The following is a 26,649-nucleotide window of genomic DNA, read 5'->3' on the forward strand; positions in this document are numbered from 1 at the left end:
ACCTCAGCCAGGATTGTGTAAACTTGGTTATGAAGTTTGCCGTTAAAATAGTCAGATTAGTTTACAATAATGAAACTGCATGACAAAGAAGTCCTTTTCGTCTACTGGGCTTCCGCTATTTCATCACTTTTTCTTCTTTTTTACTTAGAAAATATCGTTTGTTTTAGTTTTCTAATTTTTCGTAGCGAAATCCCTCGCATGAATTTATAAGAAAGAGTTTCGGAGTTATATGCCTGAGAAATTTCAAGCTGCCAAAAGATACCTTTCTCATAGCGAGTTTTTTAAAAATATTTTCCTTAAATGGAAACCATCTTCATTACCTGTAGTTCTTTTCATCTCAAAGCTTTCCTGTTATCTTGTAGATGTTTGGTGCATACAGAAATTCTTCGACGAGATGTTCGCGATTTTTCGAAAACAATGCGAAGTCGAATAATGCGCTCTGTAAATATTGATGATTTATGCAACAGGAATATTGTGAGCAGAGATTAGAGCGCAAAGCTGTTTTGAGAATAACAATGACTGCAAGATGACAAATTCTCAGGCGTACAAGAACAGTTGAAAACCAACAGCTGTAGATACAAAGACGCGTTCACCTGGAGTGATAATTTCATTTTCTGAAAATTACATCCTGCATTGGATTAGCTCTGTTATTTTTATGAATTGCGATATCCGCAAGAGAATTGTAGAAAGATCTGATTGTTTGTGCTTTCATTGAAAGTTAGGTGAAGGGAACTCTTTCAACTCCAAAAAATTCCCGAGGTGACTTACAATTAAAACTTGAATACTTTCTGTTGGTTATTATTCACAGAAATTCACCTATACTCCAAGCACTTCGATAATACAGGATTGGTAGGGACAACTAAAATTTTGTAATACATCTGATAATAATTTGTTTCTAAAACATATTACTGCCCAACAATCAATTATTGCGCGTCACTTTATCCGTTAGCTCCTTTGAACTTGGCTCAGTTTTGATTTGCATGACATTAATGACATTATGGGATCTTCAAGTAAGAAGTGAGTTCGTTCCATCACACGGCAGCTTAAGAAATACTCAATCGAAAGAAACTGATTGCGTGTACAAGTCCATTGCAAAAAAGGAATACAGGTTAAATCAGGCTTTAACATATTTCACATCAAGTATGATCTGGTAAATGGAATGAAAAACATTTCTGTTTAGATAGAAAAACTGTGCCCGATTTTCCCGCGGACAGGAGGTCACGTGAGCGGATATGAAGTGCTGGATACCTTTTAACTAGGGGCGATTTTACGAGTAGAAATTTCACTCAAAAGGATGTGACAGTCAATTATATGAAGGTATAATATTGTGTAAAACTAAGTGCTTTCAGCAGAAGGTCTTCATTTGTGTTTTCTTTGCTCTTGCCAGGAATTTCAAGGATACATTCTATTCTTCAGGTGAACGAAAGGTGGGCTCTTTTGGGATGGGCTTTTTAAGCAAAAGCTTCAGCTTAATTTATCATTTAACAATTGTGTGATAAATTAAAACTCGCTTTGTTTTTTCCTTAAGTCGAAGACAATAGTGATTCATTTACCAAATTGGAAAGAAAGGGTAATATTGGTTTGACACCTATCGTAACTTGCTTTAATGAGGGTCTTCAATGAGGTGATAGCTTTTACGGGTAACAGATGAAATTTTGGCCATCTGACAGCTAACTGTTTACTTCCATCCTTTGTGATTTTTTTTTCAAGGTTAACTTTTTTACGACTTCTACGGTTAAAAATTGTCAGTTTATAGGCCTAATGGTTGAATTTTTTGGCCGTTTTACGGCTAACGTTTAACCCATTGAGACCCTCTTTAATCATCTCATCAGGCAAACGGCACGACAGCACTGCGTTGGTTGAAAACCCCATGACTTGATTACCTTGTTTAAACGAATAACTTATACCCGGGAATCATTTGTAACCTTTTTTTAGGGTTCGACTTCCTCACGTTTTTCAAAAGTCTCATTTTTATCTATGTCTATTTATTAATTTTTTTTAAGCGGCTGATACAAGAATGGTCAATATAACGGGCATAACTAACCAAGCATAGATTAAATTACAAAAAGTACAAGCTGACAGCTGACGTCATTTTAAACAGGTGAACAGGAAGTAGTACTCAGGAGTTACCTTTGACCTCAAATACTGTTTTTTTTTTGTTGTAGCCATAGCTACTACACTTCTAACTCTTCAATATGAAACAACACTACTCGATTTTTTACAGTCGACCCAACTGTAACCCCTTGGTGCTAACAAGCTCCAAAAGCGAACTGTCCTTTAGAAGGTAGGGAAATATCTGTAAGCTACTTCTTTCAATATTTTGTTGGCGGGCATGTCGGGCTCCATTAAACGAGCTGCAAAACTCCGTAGTGGTAGAGTCAATTTTGCACAAGCAATTTTTATCTTATCGAAGTGGCTTACGGAATGCGAAAAGTGAATGCGCAAGAATACAGGGATAACAACAACACTCCTTGAAACCATCCAGAGTTTCTAAAGGTCGTTTTAAATGAGTTTGTTTGGTTTCCCAAGGTGTTGAAAATCTCTCGAGAAATTGACGAAAAGAAAGTTCTGTCATTTCTTACCACTTGTTATTTTTTTAAACATAAAAGGTTTGGAGCAACGGCAACGATTATCACCCTGATAAACAGTTTCCCAGTAACATTGCTCAGAGCTTGCTAAAAGCAGGTAAACGTGGAGGAAATAAAAATTGTTATGAACTGATCATTCGGCGCAATTTACCTATTTACGCATTTTTCTACATCTTCCGACATTTTAGCATTTGTTACTTGACAAGAACATTTTGATCTGAAATATGTTGTTATCATAACAACCTTCGGAAACGTATTAGAGCGTTGTAATATTTCCGATTTATTTGCTCAAAACAGCATGTGCTATAGAGATATTCTGAGAGGCAGAAATCATCTCGTGTGGGGGAAGAATTAGTTGGGAAGAATTAGATGGTCGTTTTCTCGCTTTTATAGGTGGATGCATTGCAACTCAGGCATCGCGTTCTCTCAGTCGCTTTCATCTACACATGCTCTGTCCTATTGCAAAATTCACTTCTAGACCGGAAATCAGCAAGTTAAGTCTTAAATCTTATATCGCAAGAATAGCGAAAGTGAATTTTTTTTGCAGGAAACTGATTTTGGGGGAAAGTTTTAGGGCGATACAAAATACTGAGAACGACCAAAAATACCCAGCAATATCACACATCAAACCAAAGTTATTTGTTATCCAACTGGTTTATTTTACACGCAGAAGGTGGGAGAAGCCAAGCAGATGGAGAAGCGGACCACGCGAAGCCGATCGGTTTTAACAGGTTTTTTTTACAGAACAAAATAACCAACTGCTGAGTGTCCGATATCGCGGAATATTTGTATTAGACTTATGCTTTATTTACACACTACTTAATGCAGTTGGATAATTACTTTTTTTTCTCTTAATTTAAATGTTTTTTTTCAACTGTATTGTTTTTTCAGTTAAGCAACAAAATGAGGTGGAATGTGAATTGCTTCTTTATCGTCGGCCTCTCAGTGGACATTGTACTTGCTAATACACAGTGCAGACGAGAAAGAAGCATAGCTGGAATGGCTCTGCGAGGATTTGTTTTCCAAAGGTTTTCAGTAACAGCCATTCACGATTGTGACATTGGCTGTGGAAGAGAAATCAGATGCCAGAGTTATAATTACGTAATTGGAGAAAAGTCTTGTGAACTGAATAGCCGGACCAAGGAGACAAGGCCTGAAAATTTTCAAACAGACGTTGCTCGGTTATACCACATGCGTTTTTTTGACAGGGGTACGTATCGAATGTAGAGTCAAATAGAAGTTTATTACATAAAATGAATCAGCTGTTCATGCCCGTGCTATCTTATCAAATTTATCCCCCAGTTCCACTAGGATCCAATTCAGAGCTGCCCGCAGAGTCGTGTCGGGAAATAAAGAATGGTGAAGGCCAAGACGCCATTAGCAACAAGTACTGGTTGGATCCAACGAGAAGTGGGAGGGCCACTTTAGTTTACTGTGACATGAAGATAGAAGGTTTTTCTTCGCAATTTGTACGATGTATTTAGGTTGTCTGATTAGAGATGCATTCCAATTTGGTGTTCCATCAGATTGTGACACTTCTAAGAGGGTCTTAATCGGGGGGTACAAATGTCAGTTGTCAGTTAAATTTTCGGCCATTTATCAGTTCTCAGTTAAATTAGGCCATTTGTTAGTTGTCAGTTAGATGACTGTTAATAATTAATTTGGTGAGTTAATTATTTCTTACCAACCCTATTTTTGGCTAAAATGGCGCATATAGCGTAAACTCAAAAATTAAGTAAAAAAATTGATACAATAAGAACTACTTTTTTTTAATTCTGGAATGAAATAATTCCAAGATCTTCCAAGTGACTTTCAGTCTTTATTTGAAGTGTGTTTAAGTAAGTTACAACTCTTCTGCACACAAACTTTTGATTGCCCGTGTGCAACATTGACATATTCCTTTTCAACCACTTAGGCGGTCAAAATGTTGGAAAGAAGATTGTCAGAAAGAGAACAAACTTGTGAAGAGTCTTCTCGCACAATATGTTGGTTTTGTATTTTGTTTTACAACGCGTCGATTGCGATTGGCTTCGATGAAATGATCGGAAAGGAGTGTTCTTTTGTCTTCTTTTCAATTAGGTTATTAGAGATATCTACTGTTTGCATGCCTTAGAAATCCAAGCAAAAATAGGCTCGAATTGGCCACCCGGATCTACAAACCGTAATTTGGGTAATATCTTCATCCTCTCGGTCAGAAAAGCATCTAAAACCGTCAGTATCGATAAGTTTTCATATCCCAGTTGTCAAAACCCTAATCGATCCGATATTGTGGTAACGAGAGGAGCATACAAAGGTTTCGCGGCTGTTCGAGATCAGTGGAGCTGCAACGTTATCAATAGAGGTTTTGGACAGCAGCCATGTTGGATGGCGGGAACAATGAAAATATTTTGCATAAGAAAGGAAAATTTTTCCCATAGGTAAAATAATCTATTGCTCCTGCCATCCAACATGGCTGCTGTGCAAAACCTCTATATGCAAAGCTGCAGATAACAAGATTCGGGTGAAGGCTGAATCCCTCATCACCAGTGTTTTTTCTGCAAAGTTTATCAATACGCAGGGCTACCGTGTTAACAAGGTCCAGATGAAAGTTGTATCCCTCGTCATCAGTATTTTTCATTTGCTTCTTGGCAAACTCATTTCATGTACTTTACCCAAGACCTTAAAGTAGTAATGGATAACGGAGAACTGTAAGAAAAAAATTTCACGGTAATCCGGAGCTACTGTGCCATAAGCCGCTCCGCTATCTGGGCGAAGTAAAATTGTCTTTCATTCAATTTTCGTGATCTAGGCATGCATTTATGAACAAGTTTCGTTTTTTCCTTTTCCTTTCAAGCTTTTATCGATTCTGTTATCCTTGCGGCGAATAGTACCTTCGTGAACGATTTGATGCAGTTCCTTGAGCCCGTTATCAATGATAACGGGACCAGCAGCTGGACAAGATGTTATCATGCGCTGTCAGATGGATGGAATACAACTGAATTTCACATCAAATGTGATGACAAAGGACCGACTGTCACCATCGCAAAAGTCGGCGAATATGTTTTTGGAGCATACATTAGTGTATCATGGACGGGTGAGTAAAACATTGTTCATGTCAGTGATTTCAACTCTTAGATCTGAGAAGACCAAACAATTTTGTTAAGGAAACAGATTTAACAGCTTTCATCGATTAATTGGAAACTTTTTGAAACACAGAAATTGTTATTTCACCAAAGCTATGATGTATTTACGCTGAAAGTTTCTAAAGAAACTGTGGTGCTGCGTCGGTGGGGGTAACAAGGTAATTTGGTTATATCAACTAAGTTGAAATTGTAAATTGGCCACCGTAACGAATATAAAAAAAAGCTGACGTCAGGGTTTTTTTTTTATTCGTTACGGTGGCCATTTTACAATTTCAACTTAGTTGATATAACCAAATTATGATGTATTTAGCCAGCGGTTGTCTTACACGCATGCGCATTGAAAGGCAGCCCGACTGGGAAAGTCACCATGTTGTAATAATCATGGTTTGTTGCGTTGTTCTTTTAAACTGATTTAATGTCTCTTATAAAAAATACCGTCGGCTCCTCGATATTTAACAAAGTTAAATCCAGTTTCGTTCTTCCTATTGTTCTTCATTTCGTATTTTTGTTTTTAAATTTGTTTTACCTGTTCACTGGCTATCAATAGTATCAATTAGGTTTTTACAAACATGCTTGAATTTGATCCCTCGTTAAATCCAAATATTGGAACTCTTCAGTAATGATCCGATTTAACCTCCCGTCATGCATTTCACTGAAATTCTCGTCACTGTTTTATTGCATCCCTGTAAGTTCTCCATGTTTTCGCCGTCACGATAGCAAGGCGTTTCTCTTCTCACTCTACAACATCAATGGACATTATCCAGTCAACTTCACTGTGAAATACAACGATGCTATATACAGTTGTTACCAGCAGTTTCCAATCTTTGGACATGCTACCGATCTGTTTTTCAGACCGTTACCTCAATCTTCTTTTGCAAGACCTGATACCTACCAAATTCCTCCTGGGTGTTCTAAAGATGGGAAATGCAATTTCTATACTGGCACTATTGATTTCTATTTAACAGACATGGAAGTATTTAATATCATAAAGGAAGGCTAATTCATCAAACCGATAAACCACGGTAAGGTTTCATGGAGAAAACACTTTGTATTTCAAAGCGTCACTGTGTTTATCATTCAGAAACATTAGTGTGTTCCTTAGCGGTGTCCGATTGCAGGTTAAATTCTTAGAGCTAACTTGAAAATCATCAGCAATGTATGGCAAATAATTATAATCGTTGATGTTTTTAGATCAAGGAAGAGAAATGTTATAAAGAAGAGTTTAAATGAAAATTTGTCTTTGAGGCTCCACCTCTGAACGTCCCTTGATACTGCTTATTTGCACAGCTTCATAATTTTTCAAAAGTCGACGAAAAAAGTCTTTTATTTGGAACTATGGGATGAGAGCTCTGTACTCAGTATAAAAACATTAAATTTCATGCACGGATTTTTGCAGTATTTTGTATCGTTGATAACCACCGCGTTTGGATATATTTATCTCAATAGGTAAGGCATGCACACTCTTTGCCATACTTCTGGAAAAAGTTGAGAACTATATTCGATAACTAATGTAATTTTCTAGTATAAATCATTTTTAAATCATTCATGATCATGTTTTTCAAGTTTTTTTTTGAACTTTCATTACTCAGGTTCGGAACTCAAATATGAACGACAATGTGTGTTCCTATTACACCTTCAACAGCAATCTTAAGTTTCATAGATAAACCATGTCAGTCTCTATTCACAAAGAAAAACAAAGAAAAATTTCAACGAAAATATAATCACTGACGTTAACGAGTTCTTGTTTTAGTTCTCTAAGCGTAGAAATAAATCAATTGTAAAAAAAAAAAAAAGGAATCTAAAGGAAAAGAAATACTGCTTTTAATATCAGCTAAGAAGTACATTAAATATGAGATTTATACCAAAAAAACTGTGGAAAATAAATTGAATGTGGCATTTACAAACGTCTTTTATATTAGAGTCTTAAAGTTAAATTCTATAAGTAATTTAGATTGATCTTGGTCCGCTTCGATCAAAACACGATCAACTTGTCTTATACTTAAACACGAATTTTAAAACCTAAGTTCTTTGATAATGCAAGAATTCTAGAGGCTAGCATTGTGCGATAAATAACTGCTAACGCTCAATAACGTGGGACTTCCTCTCCGCAATAATCAGCTATTGATTTTTTTAATTCAAAGCAACCTAGAATTTGTGTAAGCCGTGGACTGAAATCTCCTCTGCTCTTTGGTTGGTTGAAATTCAATTCACGATGAATAGCCAATGTGCTTCATATTTAATATATTACGAAATCCATCGTCCCGATTCAATGTCACCATTTCGCTCTATTCATGTCTTCGTTGTTGTCTTTTCAATTAATTTATTAATTCTTTGGCTTCTCTTTCGTCCACTTGAATTCTTAACAAAAAGAAAAGAAAACAATAGGGTTAGTAGGGTAGTAGACGTACATGTGGCTGTCTGTTGTTAATCTTAGATATCAGCAGTCTGTTCTGGGTACTCATTTTTTTTCACGTGCGTTTTTGCTCGAACACCTCTTTGCTTCCCTCCTCTTACCGAACTCTAGCACAGTCTAAGCTACACGATACAAAATGGACCACTTACATGAGAAGTTTCCATTCATTTCTCCACTACGTCTGTAGTTCTGATAATTTGCCTTGTTTCTCAAATCAGTCATTCTAACGCCATGGCTTGGTAACCTCTCCGTTGTGAGACTACAGCTTACTGGTTTGCTCTGTGAAAATATAAAGCTCAAAATGGTATCAGCCGAAAAATGACTGCTATTTCATGAGCTGGGTTAGAAACTCTTTTAACAGTTTCCAGCTTCTTATATCCTTATTTACGCTTTACCACGAATGTATTAACTATGGGCGGTGACATCCGACGCACAAATGAGTCTGTTAATTAAAACGCCACCACGTCACATTATCAAAGTCATCTAAACAGATGTGAGTAACTACCCGCACCACTCAAACAGTTTTAGCTATTCACGATATGAATATACAAAAAAAAAAGCCGTATGGAACGACTTTGTTATATAATAATAACGATAATTTGTATAGCGCAAATTCCATACAATGTTCAAATGCGCTTCACAATAAAATAACACAGTAATAATTAATACAACTATTAAAATAAGATAAAATAAATACTAGAACTACAATAAAAATGAAATAAAATAAATACTAGAACTACATCGACAACAATGAGCTTTATATCGACGAATTGAAACTGACTTATCAAAATTGCTGCATGCTACAACACTTTACAGCAAATAACATTACGGTAAATCTGACTTATCAGTTTCCTAAAGCCAGAATTAAACCAAAAGACCGAGAAGCAACGTGTTAATTGACCTTGAAGATGACTTCTGTCTGAGTTTCCGAAAACGCCAGGCACTATCCCGCCAACAATCCCCTTCAAAACTACTATCTCCTGGGAGATCAAACTACATGATGAAATGTTGCTTCTGAGTTCAAACCAATAACTGTGGGTAGCCAAAGTTACAAACTGCATTCTCGAACCTGCTACTGACAAGGAAAGTCACGTGATACATTCTGAGTTATCAGTTTACTATACATCGAATGGAGTTCACGTCATTTTTTCGGTTGATTCGACAGGCTGAGTTTATTTCTTCAAAGTAAACTGCTGCATTTGAATGAATTAGACAAAGATACCTTTTGCATCGCATCAACACCTGAAGCGTAAGCTGCTTGTTGACGTTTTCTTTTCCATGTCATTATTGCTGACCTAACCTAAAGAAAGGTACGAGCAAAATTCGTCATCTTATTATATATATAAAGGTGCTAAAGGAGCACACACAAAAGATTAAATTTTGGAGGCATTTTTAAGTTTAAAGATGTGCAATCGCTGTCATGCATATTGAAGATTTCGACTAACATTTCAAGCGAAGCATTTGCGATTTTTGTTCATCCTCTCCATGTATGTCTCCTTTCCGGTCTTTTTTGTGCGTCTTTGATGTTTGTCTAACGTAGAAAATTGTATCTTTTAACGCCGAATTTGTGATTAATGAAATTTTCAGCGACCAAAAAGGACACTTGACATGTTGCAAGGAAGCCTCGTTCGACGCTTTGAATAATTTTATTGCAGGTAATAACGTGCACTGCAAGGGAATTTTGGTGAGCGAACAATCAACTCTTCTCAGTGAAAAGTATAGATACTACTATTGAATAGGAGGAAGGTTCGAGAGATAAAGAAATCTTTACCGGAAAGCTGGAAAAAAAGTCAAGAGAGAAGCAGGGAGTTAGAGGAGAGGCAACAAAGATATGTTTTCGTCCCCACTTACCTGACCGAAATATAACTTAGCGCTGCAGAACAAACACGAAATTGTGTTACTTATTCAGTGTCCTTAATAAGATGTCTCTAACTTGCGCGCATAAATTATCATTTTTAGCATTACTGAAGCAACGTGTTCCTCTCATCTAAAAGACCAAAAAACTGTTTCACTGATTTTGTATATTTGTTATATCACTTTATACAAAACAATAAAATTTATTGAAAACAGATCAAGAACAAGTTGGGTTCATGTGCCCTCATAATGTCACCAACCTGTTGATCGAATAAACAGTGGAAAACAAATATGAAGAAGCCCTACCAAAAAAAAACAAAAAAAAACAAACGAATTGAATTATTAATCTTTAAATTCAAAGTAGTGTAAGGTATTTTTTATATTTTATTTGAGGATTTGTACCAAGTACTGGAGCAGAAACAATAGGACATGGGTCCCCTACGAGGTTTAAGCTCCAACAAGCCCACCCATCCCACCCCAGGGGAGGACATCCATCACACAGTAATCTCGTGCGTGGGAAATTAACTTCTCCTACCCCTAACCCTGCAGGAGACGGGACCTCCATTTATTCGTCCCTATCCGAGAAGACTAGAATATCTAACCATTCCTTGATGTTACAGGAAGGTAGCATATTCTTCTGAGTTATTTTAAGACCTTGAGTGTTGGTCCGGCCGGGGCTCGAACCCTCGACCTCCCGCGCAGCAGTCCAGCGCTCTATCCATTGAGCTAACCGGGAGGCGGTCCTCTTTATATAACTTTGAATGAAGGTCACAATACCAATCACAGCTGTCGCCATGCACTTTAGAAGTAAGTGCGTCGTGGGTCAAAAAAGAGCGCCTTATTATTCCAGTTGTGTCTCGCCACAGTGAAGAAACGTAACTATTTCTCTACAACAGTAATCCAAGTTAAGAGCTCCCATTTAAAAGAAACATACCTGAAGCGAGTTGAAGATTGCAAATAGGTACAGGAATACCACTGTGGCTTGATCAAACGCTAAGACCCCAAACACCCACGTGATCCCGAGAAGAGGAAGAAGCACAATAGAACACTTTATACCAAGTCTTAAAAAGAAGACAACAGCCATTATCACGGGCTATCTAAAGCTCCTGTAAGTCCATCTTAAAAAGAAGACAACAGCCATTGTCACGGGCTATCTAAAGCTCCTGTAAGTCCATCTTAAGTAAGCTGTTCCCTTTCTTTAACTTTTCTACTATAGTCATGCAAGTTTTTTCTGTTTCAACTGAAAAAATCCCATGCAAAGAGTAATGCCGTTACATACTCAGGATAAATACATTTGAAAATAAGAATTTGATGAAATCTGAAAGCAAGTGCTTGTGCCGTTTCCACAAGGTTTTCTTGTTTTATTTTCGACTGCTCTTCTCATTTCCCTTGTAAAGAAAGTTTTCTATAACTTAAGAGCTGCACAATGAGCTATCCTTTTCAGAAATAGCTTTATCCATCCCGTTGTTTATCTTCTAATCTTCTTAAATTTTCCGAAGAAATTTGCACAGACGCCTTACACTTTTCATGAATTTCGTGTTTATCAAGTATTTTGGTTTAAAACCCCATAAGTAATACTCTGAGTAAAAAAATAAAGAAGACAACGATTAATGTTTGAGTCTTACTTGATTTTTTCTTTGTCTTGAGCCCCAATCATTTTGTGACTCGTCATCATGGCCCGTAAAACCAATACAAATATAATGCAATTTACCTGCCAGCAATGAATGTAATACCAAATATATTTATTCACTCGATTTGATAGATGATAGGTAGCAATCCTCACAAAAAAATCTAAACCGAACACTCAATCTTACTTAATTAAAGCAAAACTATTTAGTACTTAATTAACACTCTCCACATTCCAATTTGTAGAGTTTGTTATCAAGTGAAACAAGATTTTCACACACATTCTTGCTAAATGTGAACTCGTAGGAATCTGACTTTTAGACTTTGAAAATGATGAATGAGTCATCGAACCTCATTCAAGGTCATTACCGCTGATTTTTATTCATAATTGGTTAAGTATTTGCCAAAGAAAACAAGGACATTCGTATCTTACCGACACAACAGCAAGGGAAGGGGCTATAAATGTCCAAATTAACCCAGATGAGATAGATAGCCAGCATCTGCAAAAAATAGGGAAACTATGGATGTTTAAACTCTAAAAGCATCAATATCAACATTGGCGAAGAGTTCATTTGCAAACACAAGTGCAACCGTAAATTAGAAGATGTCTTGGAATTATATATCTAACCAGAGGTAGAAAACACGGTCAATTTACATTGTACAGCTTTAGATCGATTGCAGATAATTTTTATATAGAGCTTTATATCTAGAGCAACGCGAGGAAACCAAACTAAAGCTGCAGAGGGTGCATTAGGAGGTATTCAAGAAATGGGAATGAGGAACCATTTAAACTTTGCCAAACACATACGTTTTATCTCCTCCGTATCCTTCTGTCCTTGTGATTGCTAGACATATCGTAACGTACAACAGCGGAAAACCTGCAAGATGAAATGAGTAAGATAAAAGGTCAGTTTTCAGGGCTATTACAACGTTAGACTCAGGCAGAATGATACTCAAATAGATAATGAAATAGACGGTTAACAACGACGAATTTCCAACGTGTGCAGTCTAACATACGTAGATCAGTTCCTGCACACACGTTTCTCCCACTTTTAAATAATTCAGACAATCTCCGTTCAGTAAAGCAGTTTCTGGTCTCTAAAGAATTACTGGAAAACTGTTAATACGGTGGTAAAGAAGTGAAACCATTTTGTAACGAATAAACAAACTCGGTTTGGAGACATGTTCAATTAAACCACTGAATCATCGGGAAATCGGTGATAAAGAAATGCTAAAGTATTTAAATCAATGTCTTGTGATATTAGACACTTCAGCATGTTAACATAAGTCAGGTATCATTTCATCAAAAAATTGAAATACTTACCCCAGCCAAGAAGATAGAAATATTTTTGTTTGCTTCCCCCACCGAATACTTTAACAAGTGAAGAATATATCTGTATTCCCTCGACCAGCATCCAAAATATAGCACTCAGATAGAAAAAGTGAAGCAAGGCGGAGATTACTTTGCAAAGAACCTATGACAAAGATTGTTTTTAGGACGAAAATAAGGCATAGAATCGTAAATCCATAAGTAAGCCTGAAAGGGAAACTACATTGAAGAATTTTCTGCGACACGAGTGTCTGATAGCATAGCTTTAAAAAAAAAAAAGGTTTAAAATTTGACATGGATGTAGCACGTAGAAGATTTCTAGTTGCATTTGTGGGGTCACTCTCTCATTCTTCTTGTCGTTACAGGTACCGTAGTGGTCATATTCAGTTTTAGTATGTGAACTCACCTCGTTCTCTGTGGATGCTGATCCGATTAGAAGAAGAACGTTTGCAGCCAAAAGTGCGATACACAGATTGACATGGATCACTGTCTTGTGAGACTTTAATATTCTACATAAATGACAAAAGTACGGCATCAAAACGCTTTGTAAATATCACGAAGGTGAGCGCTGATTGGTTAGTTTGGAAGTGATCAGCAAGTGTACTATTCACTTCCGAGTAGCCGAAGAAACAAAATCAGTCGTCAAGAGTTTGATTTCCGATAATGTTTTGGTATATTGACAGAAATGAACTAGTTTTTGTGTGTCTAGGCTGTACATGCTAAAACAATTGTACACTTCAGTGTCGGCGAAACTGGTGGATATCTAGCTCGCCGCGAATAATTTTTATAATATGCGAAAGTAGATAACCTGGTGACACAAAAAAATCTGTGAACGTTTGTATCGGAAGGTAGCCCTGCTATAGGTTAACTTCAAGTGGAAAAAACCTATATGGGCATCCAAACGAAAATTTAAGGGGCAAGGAGAAAGTTTTGGGCAAAGTAAAGAAAGGTCTTTCATCGAGTATAACCTGTTTTGTTTGTATGCCTATTTGTCCGTGTAGAGTGAGATGACTTAAGTGGCTCGTAAAACCTCAAAAGTTAACAAACCTCCATAAAACGCAGTGAAGAATAAGTGTAACAATAATTCCCAACAGCGAAAGGGAACAACCAAATACAGAGATGTATCTCAAAGATTCTTGGTGTACCGGGTGCTCCTGAGAAGGGATATCAAGCAAATCATTTTAAGATTAAAATTACTACGTTACTTTGGATGCTTTGAATCAACAAATGGTAAACACCACAGCGTACACTATTGAGTTATGGATGCACGCGGGAGGTTGCTAAGCACGAAAGAAGCGTAAGAGTCGCTCGAGGCGATAGCCGAGAGCGACTCTAGCTTCTTGAGTGCTTAGCAAACCTCCCAAGTGCATCCATAACTCAATAGTGTACGCTGTGGTGTTTACCATTTGTTTTATAACATAACATTGATACATTGTAGCTAAAGAGTTCCCGTTTATTTAACAAATCTTACGCGACCAGAAAAAACAAGCGCGCGCGGAAAAATAGTCTTTGCATTTGCTCACGTCAGCAGCGTACACCCATGGGCAAATGGGGAACGCTAAATTGACCAATCAGAGCGCGCGCTTTACTTTGGTTATGTTATAATATTGCTTTGTGTCTGATAAAGAATGATAAAAAAAATGATCTCCTGTGGCGAGGAATAGAGATACATCTGAATAACCGTAAGGGATTTGAACCTCAAACATCTCAGTTCTCAGAGAAAGTGCATCAGTATTACCTATCTATGGTAAACATGTTGTCTGCTAATTAATCTGGAAGCAACTTTATTTTGACTGAGAATTGACGACTTAACTATTTTAAACAATCCCCCTCCTTCAAGCTGTAAATTAGGATTCCTTGCTTTAAACGGAGAATTATGATTCTTATAGTTTAACCGCTGTGATTGATGATTCATAATTCAGCTTATACCCCCGAAAACGATGTCCCTTAGTCGTCACTTTTCTTTTTGCTATGATATAGTGAGATTTATTTACTTTAAACATTCTTAGCAAAGAAAGTATTTAAAAATAATTTTCAACTCACAGAGGATATCCCAGACGGATCCATCAAAACAGCAAAATTTGTCAAGTGGTTACATTTACAAGTGACTGTATCATTTTTATGTGACGCCAGCTTACAGCCATCTTTCGACCAACCTCCGCCTCTGGAATTTCTGAATTAAAAAACTTTGATTACTAAACAAGGAAGACTAATGATTAACTCAATCGTTCTCTCTCTCCTTACAAATTTCTCAGTTACAATATTCAAAAGAACAACTCAGAGTTCTTCTTCTTACATCGCCACCCTAGGCAGCCACTGACGTTAAGTATTAGATTTAGGAATTACAAAGAAGCCAGGTTAAATAGTTTGGGATCATAGGCATAACAAAGATGGAAAGAGGCTTTGTACTGCAAATTTACGTAACAGAAGCCGCTGAAGGAAAACGTGCTTGACAGATTTGCTCTCTCAACTTCCTTTGATCTTTCTCCTAGGTTCATGTTTGTGCTCTTGTAATCAAAGATTACGCATCAAAACTCCTCTACAATTTCTGAGATTTATAACAGCTCAATCAGCTGTGATTAAGCTATTGCGCCTGAAAACTTACCTTTTGTTATTTATTACTTACATGTTATAATCCCAATAAACGCAAAACACACTGCCATTGTTTTCCTAAAAAAAGTAATCAAACACTACGGTAAGATTTTACCGCCTTGCATTTTTCATCTCATTGCAGATGAAGTCAAGGTGACGAGCTTGTATTAACCACGGTTGTTTTACTATAGAAATTCTCACTTTTTTAACCTTAAAGGGATGAAGTACATTTCGTAAGCGCCAATCACCCTTTGGCACATCCTTAAACGGTCGCTCATGCAAGCATGGAATGAGCTTCACCGCCTTGGCAAAATGTTGCGTCACTTAACTAAGCGTTAACTTAATATGCATGTATAATGATGTAAATTCACATTGGTCGACAGATTTTTTCTTAAGATCTTCGTTGGAAGGTTTAATTACGAATATGCGGGTATCACATGATGAAATTACCTGAATACCAAAGAAGTCAACCACAACATGGTTCTCGAGTTTCACAACAGGTGGCTGCACCGAGCTGGCAATTATACGTGATACCACGCTAGACCCCTTACCAAATTGTTCGAATGCACTGGAATAAAGAATCACAAGATGTTTTGGTCTCTCCTTATCATGAATGAGTGACAACGAAAATGTACGGCACATAAGTTTTGCCGCAATATAATTGAAGTGACAATACGCACCTCTGCTGTGACAAAAATGGAGTCAATGTTCTGAAAAGAAAACTGGCTACATTTGTTCCTGAAGTAAAAAATAATAATACGTGAATAATTTTGTTAAAAGCAAGATCAGAGAAATCACAACAACCAATCGAAGTAATGACAAATATAACAATGAGCCAATCAAAACGCTACACATGTAACCAGCCTGATGCCCATTTATGGGAATGTGCCTCGAAATGCCTTCAGTAAAATTAATAAATCATGCCACGCTATGATTACCTTAAGGTATGTTCATACAGAGTTTGATTTAATAAAATCTATTTGTTTCTTAGTTGTTAGTTTCACCTGGTTTGTTAAATGCTTGCTCACTTACTTGTGTGACTAACGTTATTTGGAAATTACTGTACCGTTTGCTAAACGATGGGATTGTCGATTGAATATTTCTACTGGTAACTCGATAAACTGCTTTCCACTTTTAGCCCATGCTGGTGAAGAGAGGATGCCATCCTCATAATCTGAATGACTTGGAAACACCAAAGGTTCTTGCACATTGCCAGGCACAAGTCTTGTTTCCATAGCTGGAAGAGAAAAAAAACGGACAAGGACGTAGCATAACGCCAATATTTCTCTTTTTTTTTTTTAAAGGTTTCCCGTCTCTATGAAGATATTTCATCATTTGAAACAAAGCTGTTATTACCTATGTTATCTTTCACCACGCTTTGCCTTTCGGTTTTTTCGTGTCCAGCAGCTGCCTGAAGTCCATAATCCTCGATTATTCTGGTCAAATCAGTTGTAGTGCTATCGGTCTATTAGCAAGAGGTAACATAGTTTGGGTGAAATTCAAAAAAGAGAAAGAATGTCCCACAGCGCTGAATTATGATTAGCGCAGGGGAGGAGGGGGGGGGGGTGGGGGGAGGGAGCAGGAGGAGAATGGTAGCCGTTCAAGTATTTAAGAGGGTCCCGGAAGTTGACTTCTTCTGAAAATCCGTTGACTGAAACTTTCCTCCAGTGGAAGAAAAAACACGCCTTTAGAGTACCACAGATGATACAATTTGAACGGACATAAGGCATTACAAGGAATCGTAAAAAATAAAAGCCACAAAAAAAAATAGAAAATTTTAGGTTATTTGGGAGCAGAGAAATACCATGTGTACCTCTTGAAGGCGCTGGAAATCTCTGAGATTGTTCGTGTGGAGGAGATTACTAACGGTCTGTAGAAATCCCTGATAAAAATTGAACAACAACAACAAAATTTACATGACATGGTGTTTAAATAACTCCCAATAGACGGAGTTACTATGATATAAGTAGTCTAATGTAATTATGACATAACTGTAAATATTTCGCGGCGTCAAGGGGTCAAATGGGATTTGGGAATGCTCCTCTGTTGCTTGGATGAGAGTCAAACTTTCAGTGAGGAGATGTAGTTCCGAAACTCTCTTTGGCTGGTAAAAGGGATTTGTGTCATGTTCAGGCCTATCTTTTATCGAATATCAACAACGTTGCGTGCTCTAACAATCGAGACTGACATTGGAAACAAGCTGAAGAAACTTTGTAAAATTGTTCTCTTACCTCGATATTTGCTGACACCGTTTCCCGACTGTCAGAAAACTTTTTGTTGTAAAAGACCACATTTTGTAAAATCTGCGTCGATGTCTTGATATTTCCAGCCATCACAGAATCGTATTTCTTCGGTTGAGTTAGAGAAGAAAGCTCAGTGATAATAGCTGTGAGTTTTCCGTTAGAGGGATTTGATGAGGTGAACAAGCCGTTCATCTAACGGAAGGAGAAAGGCATAAAACTCTTTTAAACCTAATTGGTAGGAGAGGTGATACTTACTCCTTTTAAACATAAAAGCTGGGCATATGGTACTGCTGAAAAGCTACTAAAACAGGAGCCCAATTAGACGATATAAATGGTGTAAATTATCCTTATTTATATTTATCGCGCGATAAATATAAATTATCACGCGAAAAGTGATAAATTATCGCGCGATAAATGGAGATTATCGCGCGATAAACGGTAAACTTTTTAGGTCACGTAATCGCTTGTCACGCACGTTGTTTCCGAACTTCTTTATTCTCCGACGCGTTTCGTCTAATTGTCGTAGACTTATTCAGGGCCACAGAGGCTTGGCCGGACTTACGAACGGGAACAGGCGAAGTTGTGAAAAATTTAAAATGTGTAAGGTAAGGTGAGAAAAATATTTTGGGGGCCACAGTTCAGCTAAAATTACTGTTCGCAGAAGTGCTGCTCACCAGTCCATATTTAAAAAAATAGACCCTGGCGCCCAAGCACTGGTTTCAGCTGGCGCAAGCTTATTAAAAGAAAAGCGAGGATCTCTAAGTAAGCCAGATCAAAAGAAAAGTAGTGATTAATGATACCGTTCCTCTGTAGAGTATTAGGTAAGCCATTGCCGATGTAAGGCGCAATACAGCGCTGGATAAATGTATTGTTCCAAAAAGTAAACGTCATTTCAAAGAATACCTTAACAACCACATGTTACTGTGTTGACTGCGTGACTAATATCGCGCACACGCTGAGTGTTAAATATTGCGGTAAATTCTTAATTATCGCGCGATAATTTTTAATTTATCGCACGATAATCTCTATTTATCGCGCGATAATTTATCATTTAGTGCGCGATAATTTCGATTTATCGCGTGATATTTTGATTTTATCGCGCGATAAGAAAAAAAATGTGTCATGTCCTCTATGGGCCACGAACAATCATTATAAAATGTGTTTACAAATACAGTCGGGATTGATCAGAAAATATTATCTATTCAACCAAGGATTCTTACTGTGGTTTTGCTGAGAAATACTTCTTCGTTACGAGTTTAAAGAGCGGAGCTTGTTAAGAATAAGTGTAAACAATATCACCCAAAATAGCCTTTCAAACTCAAGACCTTTTCTTGCAGTTGATGGAATTCCTCACTGGTGCAATCTCCGTAGTCAGGGTATCCCCACACACCGCCGTTAAGGCATTTCCTTTTGGCCACACCTAAAGTAGGACGGAAGAGGCATTTAACATCGCAATATATACTTCTAAAGATGAAATAAACAATTTTTAATATAAGAGAAAAATCGAGTTTTTCCATCTGGAAACTCGATTTTTCTAATATATACTTCGACATAAGAAACCTTGATGCATCGAATTAAACCCGACTCAGTATTTTTTTTGCGGTGGAACCTCCATTGAAGATACACTCTCAGGCTAAGCAAAGGAAAACTGTTTCCTTCATAGAAGTGTCAGTTAAAAGAGGGAAGTGATTTTATGCTTAGCATATCCACGAGTTATGTGGGGGTTTGATGTGACTTGAACCCACGAAATGAGCAATTATATTTTGCACAGTATATCCAGAAGTTCACCCCAGAGACACTTTGATTAAATTATCAAATAATCATGGCTGTTTATGTCGTCTGGGATTCTCTTCTACTCAACATAGCAGAGTATAAAATAAAGCCACTGACATTTTTTTGCTATCAAGAATACATTGAATTGTTTTGTTCTAGGTTGAACAGGAGGTCTTTGCAATATTAAATTTATGCTGTGTGAATGGTTTCCATAATTTTTACCGCTATTTGACTCACCCGTTGCTCCTCTGGGACAGTTCTGTGTGGCAAATTCTCCCTCAAAAGTACCACTCCAAGACACGTTAAAAAATTCCTTTGCACACGCTAAGGAAAGACATGTAAGTAAATTGTTTTTTTTTTTAAAAAAAACCTTTATAAAATGTCTGATCCTGCAAACTGTTATAAGATGAAGGGAATCTTGCCTCTTGCGTTCCTATTGGCTACCAACCATAGGTCTTTAGTGGACCTATTCTGACGGCACAGTATTACCCCCTGGAAAAGCCACTGGCTGGCGATGAGGTACATCCTAAATTTACCAAGCGCCAAGTCATGATCGATTGGCGCTAATTTGAACCTCGACCTTTATTACCCTGGATTAGTGTGAAACTTTCAAAAAAACAAACCAACTACAACAACAACAGAGATCAGCGGAAAGTGTTGCAGAAGTTTATTTTCCCAAACGGACGATCACTAGAATGCTGTCTAATTCATTTATCTTCATGAAAATGGATGATCCCTTACCTGTCACGGCGCCAAACGAATCAACTTCAAAATTTCGCAAGCTTTTCGAGCGCACAGCCTCAAGGAGTTTTTTCTGAACTACTGATGAAGTTCCATTCGCCGTAGACAGGAGCATGTCTGCCACGACACTTCCATTTCTACAATGTTAAGCCAAATTGTATCACATCGAAAAAGATGTATCATACAGCATGCTACACTCGAGTTTCACAAAGTAAGATCTAAATGGGCTGAAATTACCTGAATCTTACAACTTCCACATCTCGGAAACCAAGAACGCCTGCGTAAAAAGACATTAGGATATTCTCCAGCCAAGCTGCCAGTGTTTTAAATTTCTCAGACAAAGGATTATTGAGATCAGACGTGAAAGTCTCATTCGTTAGTTTTAAGACGGCTTTGAGAAATGACGGATTATCATCTGTTAAAAAGAAAAAATTGAACAATGTGTTAGATTATCGTTCAACGATCACACGGTCTGGAAAATGGATCAACATGTTTAAATTTATCGAGAAACTTTTTATTCTCCATGCCATAAATTCTACTCTTTTGAAGATTTCTTCAAAGATTTTCCTTGGCAATTGATACTGGAATCTTAAAACTTACACCTTATCAGTCACACACCGCTTTTGAAATTCTTACTAAATGATTTACCTTTCAAATTAACTCTTATTCTCCAAAAGGTGCTGCCCATTCTGTTGGAGATGTGACACTCCACGTCAGACGGCATTGTCACAAAATACGTTAAAGTTGTCTTGTAAGGCTCCATGATTGTGTGACTATCGTTAATTACCTCATACGAATCTACCCCGTTAATAAGAAACGTGACTGTGGGTCTTGGAAAACCAGCTGCTTCGCATGAAAACCTCACGCTATGATCATATGGTGCTGAGATGATCTCTTCGCTTGGGCAAGACTTCATGAGCTTAGGTATTTCTTTAAAGAAGCACAACATCAAAATAAACAAGATCATGTGTAGTATACAATCAGTAAGTTGTAGTTTACTTTCTAAAGATCAGCTGGAGCAGATCTAGCCGATGACTTTCAACAACGGGTTCCTATACCACTGAAACGTTTTCTGCAAACGCAATACGGTTTGTTAAAAGGTTGCTTTTTCATACCAAAGGGTTCATATGCGCAATTAAATATTTTGTAGTCAGGAGAATGATGGAGCAACTCAATGGCAAATAAACTAACAAATGTTACTAGTGCGCCCTTGATCTTATTCTAAGCTCGAGAACTTGACTGTCGATCCAAGAACCTTCAAGAAAAAGACTTGAAAAGGCATTTGTAAAAGTATCCCGTGCCACTCTTGTTATCTGTGAGGTTTTGTGTAAGGTTTAGCACTAATGTCATCCAAACTCACCAAAATCAGTCTTACAATCACCACTTGCTCCTGCAATGTTACATGCTCTCTCTGCAATGTAAGGAATATATTTTACGCGGAAAACTATCAGGATTGGCAGCGGGCTTTGTCAAATCTTTTTTATCGTAGCCAATGATAACGTCAAAAAAAGTTTTCAATGGACACTTCACCAGCTGTATTTTTTTAAGACCATCCGTACGTTCATTTCATAAATCTAATGGTAATACTTGAAAGAAACAAGATTTATTCATCTTTTCTAGATATGTCGTCGTCAAAAAAACAGTGTTCACTCTCGTTAAGACTTACGAAGATGAGTGATTATCTTTATCAATGCAGAGCAGAAAAGCTGACTGTATAAAACATATTTCTATTACACAGACCTTTCTCACACACATATGAACTGTGTTTGATTGTACACTGGCCAGTTTGCCACCGCCCTCGATTATCATTACGAAGCATTTCCACACAAATGTCAGAACCTTGAGTGGGCTCACCCGCCGACCAGAAATTAAAGTTACCAATTGGCGATCCATCTGTCCAAATGAACTTTCCTGAGGATCCTTGCGCCCGCAAACCGATCCAGATTTGAAACGGTTGATCAACACCTAGGCCAAAGACGAAATCTTGTTCCTGTTCACTGGTAATTTTCGCGAGATGTGCTCCGTCCTTCTGGCAAAGACTTTCAGCATCAGTCCATCTGCTTTGACGGTTCGAGTACTTATAACAAGATGACTGATAAAGCTTCCATCCATTTTTACAAGCTACAATAAACATGTTTGGGAAACGTTAAAAAGGTTTGATAAAACTCACACCAAAATGTTTGATAGGCTACCTGTTTAGCTAGAAAAGTTTCGATTATGAAAAGTTCCAAGTTTTGTTTCCTTTAAAAATTATGCTTAAAATTATCAATTAAGTTTTTGTAAATCTGGTATGAACCGTTATTTCTTATTGTTTTCCTTTATTATTTGTGGCGAAAATTGGCGTGTGGGCGGTAAAAAATTGATCAGCTTACCTATCCCCAACATTTGACCGTTGTGTTACTTTAACTAAAATATATTTTGTCTGTACTTACTGACTATGCACCCAATTTCATCTGACTTGTCAGTGCAATCTGCTTTGCCATCACACACTTTTGCTAGTGGAATACAACTACCGGTGGGGCATCTGTACTCTGTTGCGTTGCACCATCCACCGCGTAAAGTCCGGCAGAACGTTTCATCGCTTCCGTCTCCACAGTCGTTGTACGCGTCACAAACAGCAGATTGCGGAATACATCTCCCATTCCAGCATCGAAACTTATCAGTTTTGTTACACACATCACATCCAACTTCATCACTTCCATCTTGGCAGTCGTTCATTTTGTTGCATACCCATGGCTTTGGTATACAGTGGACATTCCTGCATCTAAACTCTGGAAATACTTTGCCGCATTGCATAACGCCCAGGTTTTCTGAGCAATACGTCTCTCGCAGATCATGGATAACACCCTTACAGCATCCCCAGTAAGTCTGATACGACAGCCAATTATCGATGCCGCCACAAGTATGATTCATACAGTTCGCTGATCCTGCCTGGCAATCTGTGTTGGAAGATCGACAAAAATATTGCAATGAGTGACTTTCCTCTACGATAATAGAAAAAGTAAAAATGTCAACATTCTGTTTCTTGTTACTTTGATTATGCTCATTGTTGTTCTATCTCAATATCATTAGCAATTGCAAATGCAGATGTAAGTTACAGAGTCCAAAATGGGATCTCTCTCAAAATTGTACTTTGTCAAGAACATTGAATAAAACATTAAATGACAAAATTATAAGATAATTCGAAAAATAACCCGTTTGGGTTTGTCTTTCTTAATTCTTGTGCAAAACGATTAATTCGTAGAAAAGATAAGAGCATTTTTATATAACTGTTGAAGAGTGTTTCGACTCAAGCGCGCACGAAACGTAACTTTGTTGAAAATATCAAAACTAATTATAAACGAAAGATCACCTTAACAGCCCTTGGATTTCTGACTGCATGGTTATGCATAGTAACTCGCCAAGTGTTACGTGCATTATGTCATCGTGCATTATGCATTACTGAATGCATTTTGACTTGTACGCATGCAGGTTCTTGTATGGCTTATTACCATCGTATTCTTAACAACTTACTTGCCACTGATCTTTTCCTACGACTTCCTATTTTTGATTCTGTTAATAAGAGATATCAGAAAAGAAACGATAGTTAAAAAACGAGATTTCTGAAAAACTGTTCAACGTTTATGATGAATACATGCAAGAAGAAGAAAATGATAAACTTAACTGACTAAAAAAAATTATCTGTACAAGTAGGCATGGAGTTCCTTTCTTTACCCTCCCAAGGGGGAGAGGATACTGACCCTTTACTTTCTTAGCGGGGCAGAGCCTCATACCCATGGAATATGGTCAACCTCTTTTCGTTTGGTTGTCAAGTGACTGACCGAGCGTACTTACGTACGTACGTGCCTTCAGATTGCACGGGTAGGGTAGGGCAAACTCTCAAAACTAAGGGAGGGGTGTTTCAGGCGAGTCTTGGCAAATGCACATCTTTTATGTTATCATTAATAATACGAACTTGGGAGCTCCGCTTTTAGGGTTGGTTAAATATATATATTACCCTTTTTAGGGTAAGCTTACCTTCCGAGTGAGGAAAATGCAGGTCACTTTTCATTGCAAAATTTGATATTTGGCCGCAGTTGGACTTGAGAGCAATAGAAGCTGCCAGTTGCTTTAGAGTTATGTCTTCACAATCTATTGGATTGTCTAACAGATTTCTTGAAGCAAAAGGAGAAACGTTTCATGGAAACATTATAAAAAGGTGATAATCTTAGTATGTTGTGGCAATGAAGACAATCTTAAAGAATTATGGGGGAAAGAGGGTGGAAGAACTTTTACCAAATGAAAGCAAGCTTCACATGAACTTGGACACGTCTTTTAGGTTTCTACAGCAGTGTAAATACAGGATGAACAATAGATACGAAATATTCTGTGATTCAACAGCAATTTGAAATAAAACAGTAAAAGGGACATAAATTCTTTATGAAAATTCAACGACTTCGACGTCTAAAGACAACTGAAATATTGAATTTACAAGATACAGTAACCCCTATGCAAACTTACAGTAAACGCAAGTTCTGTGGAAGATCAATGACTTGTTGATATGACAAAGTGGATATCGCGTTACTTGAAAGATCTCTAAAACATAAGAATATATATCAGATTAAAATATCGCCAACAAATTTTTGAAGAGAAGTTTTTTTTGCACCCAGTTGTCACGCGAAGTTGTCACGCTGACACCAGTTAGCCGCTGTGTGACAGATAATGTAACGTCTGCAACTCATACGAAACTTTAGCCGAGAACACTTTTAAGGAAATGTTCAGGGCTTCAATTTAGATAAAGTATGACGAATATTGGTTTTTAGAGAGTAGCGGAAGTCGAGCCTTATCATTACAAAGACGCTGAAACAGAAACAAACAGAGAATATTGGCGCTTCCCGTTAGCGAAGTTTCCGGTCGGAATAACTTTGTTCTCTCTCTGTTCTAGCAGATTATTACTCACGCATCCTATTATTGTTTTCTCTTGCCTTTCTTTGGACTGAAAAATCAGTCAATGAATATGCAAATAAAAATGTTCTGTGAGCGAAGTTGAGTACGGTCTAAAAGATACGAATGCCCAAAAAATTCGGATATTAGATCTTGGTGAAGACAAACTTCTACGTCAGAGCGCAAAAAAGTTAAATGGATGAATAGTTTCCCGGCTTTGAATGACTCTAAATTATTTTTCACGTTAAGATTATACGGTTTAAAAATTAAACAGAAGTGAGAAGCAAGCTGATGAAACTTATATTTTCAGAAAGTAAACAAAACACGTAGCAAAGGTCATAATTGGCTTAAACGATCGAAATGATCAATATATGATGAAAGTTTCATTTCACCTTATTCCAGCCAGTCTTAAGCAAAGTTAGTAGTCCTCGATTTTACTTTCAAATCGAAGGCCTTACCAACGTGTAAAACCTAGCACCCGAAAGCGAAATATTATTGATAAGAAAGCAAACTCACAGATACTCAGTATCCTGAGGTAATCGAACGGGAAGATTCTTGAGATTTCGCCCGCTGCAGTCGGCCAAGAGTCCTGGAAAACTTTGCTGTTGGTTTCCTGAGCACTCACAGACTTCGCCACAGGGAAAATTGTTCACCTTTCTAGCATACGCACTCCAGATCAACAGCAATGAATAAAACCTTAGTGTTTTCATGGTAAGCAGCTTCAAAAGATTGTGCAACACCGTGTCTACAATGTCAAAACAAATTAGTTAATATTAACCGCCTGTGTTGAGTTAGCTATTGATGAAAAAAAATGAAACCTACCGCGGAAAATTTTTCGAAAGCCTACAGTCGTCAGGTAGCAGATGCATTAATAAGCTCGCTTTTAACAAAAAACAAGTGCTTTCTCAAGGGTTCCTTTTAGTCTCTAATCTTTTGTTTAACTAACCATAAGTCCATTAAACGGCATTTCCTTTTCAAATGTTAATTTGAAGTTAACTTGTCCTTCTATTTTGAGTAATTGTGCTAGGTCATTGTCTGACTCAGTATTAATCAAACACTATTGACAATTTAAACAAATGCACTTTTAAAGTGTAAACGAGAGTAGTTTGAACTCGTTTATATGTTTGACGTGAGTTTTAAAGAATAATGAAAATCAAAATTGTTACCCTGAAACGACATTTAAAGTTATCGATTTTCTTTCCAATGGAAATACATTTTTATTGTCAACGATTTTCTTTTACTAACTATGTCAATCAGTTCGAAGATGTCATCTTGATATATAAGGAATGTATGAGGATTTTTATGATATTGGTCTGGCTGATGGCCATAAGACATCACAAATAAACATGATAAACGGGAAAAAATAGATCCATCTGACATGCCTAAACTGGTAATACTATATCCGGACATGCCGCCTTAAGCCTGATTTCCATATGATCGTCCG

At 37.3% G+C, this 26,649-nt stretch overlaps 3 protein-coding genes across 5 annotated transcripts in view; 2 read left to right on the top strand and 1 right to left on the bottom strand.

Moving 5' to 3' along the window:
• Positions 1-13, top strand: part of LOC111340553 (geranylgeranyl transferase type-2 subunit beta-like) — an 8,179-nt gene extending 8,166 nt beyond the window's left edge. For all 3 annotated transcript variants that reach the window (XM_088757311.1, XM_022947412.2, XM_088757312.1), the window contains one exon: positions 1-13. This exon is cut by the window's left edge and continues 592 nt beyond it. The gene's annotated coding sequence lies outside the window, so the exon portion shown is untranslated.
• A 112-nt stretch (positions 14-125) lies between these two features.
• LOC111340557 (uncharacterized) lies at positions 126-7,097 on the top strand. Its single transcript, XM_088757315.1, has 9 exons — positions 126-849; positions 1,388-1,427; positions 2,004-2,101; positions 2,225-2,284; positions 2,610-2,685; positions 3,480-3,798; positions 3,891-4,040; positions 4,504-5,661; positions 6,401-7,097. Exons 6-8 carry the CDS (start codon positions 3,492-3,494, stop codon positions 4,551-4,553), a joined length of 507 nt encoding a protein of 168 aa, XP_088613441.1. The 5' UTR covers positions 126-849; positions 1,388-1,427; positions 2,004-2,101; positions 2,225-2,284; positions 2,610-2,685; positions 3,480-3,491; the 3' UTR covers positions 4,554-5,661; positions 6,401-7,097.
• A 412-nt stretch (positions 7,098-7,509) lies between these two features.
• On the bottom strand, positions 7,510-26,270 carry LOC111340556 (uncharacterized). Its single transcript, XM_022947415.2, has 32 exons — positions 26,028-26,270; positions 25,722-25,950; positions 24,783-24,857; positions 24,300-24,436; positions 23,796-23,834; positions 22,715-23,221; positions 22,023-22,403; positions 21,643-21,693; positions 20,931-21,212; positions 20,520-20,697; positions 20,283-20,419; positions 19,779-19,865; positions 19,094-19,188; positions 17,757-17,960; positions 17,339-17,407; positions 16,882-16,990; positions 16,592-16,762; positions 16,206-16,263; positions 15,976-16,093; positions 15,560-15,603; positions 14,977-15,106; positions 13,981-14,087; positions 13,340-13,442; positions 12,928-13,078; positions 12,412-12,481; positions 12,037-12,103; positions 11,603-11,688; positions 10,912-11,038; positions 10,238-10,279; positions 9,346-9,423; positions 8,273-8,402; positions 7,510-8,068 (listed from the first exon to the last, which is right to left on the bottom strand). Coding segments are annotated over exons 2-32 (4,029 nt in total). The 5' UTR covers positions 25,916-25,950; positions 26,028-26,270; the 3' UTR covers positions 7,510-8,066.
• Between the last annotated feature and the right edge of the window lie 379 nt (positions 26,271-26,649).

Source organism: Stylophora pistillata, chromosome 4 (assembly GCF_964205215.1).
Source record: "Stylophora pistillata chromosome 4, jaStyPist1.2, whole genome shotgun sequence".
NCBI lineage: Eukaryota > Metazoa > Cnidaria > Anthozoa > Scleractinia > Pocilloporidae > Stylophora > Stylophora pistillata.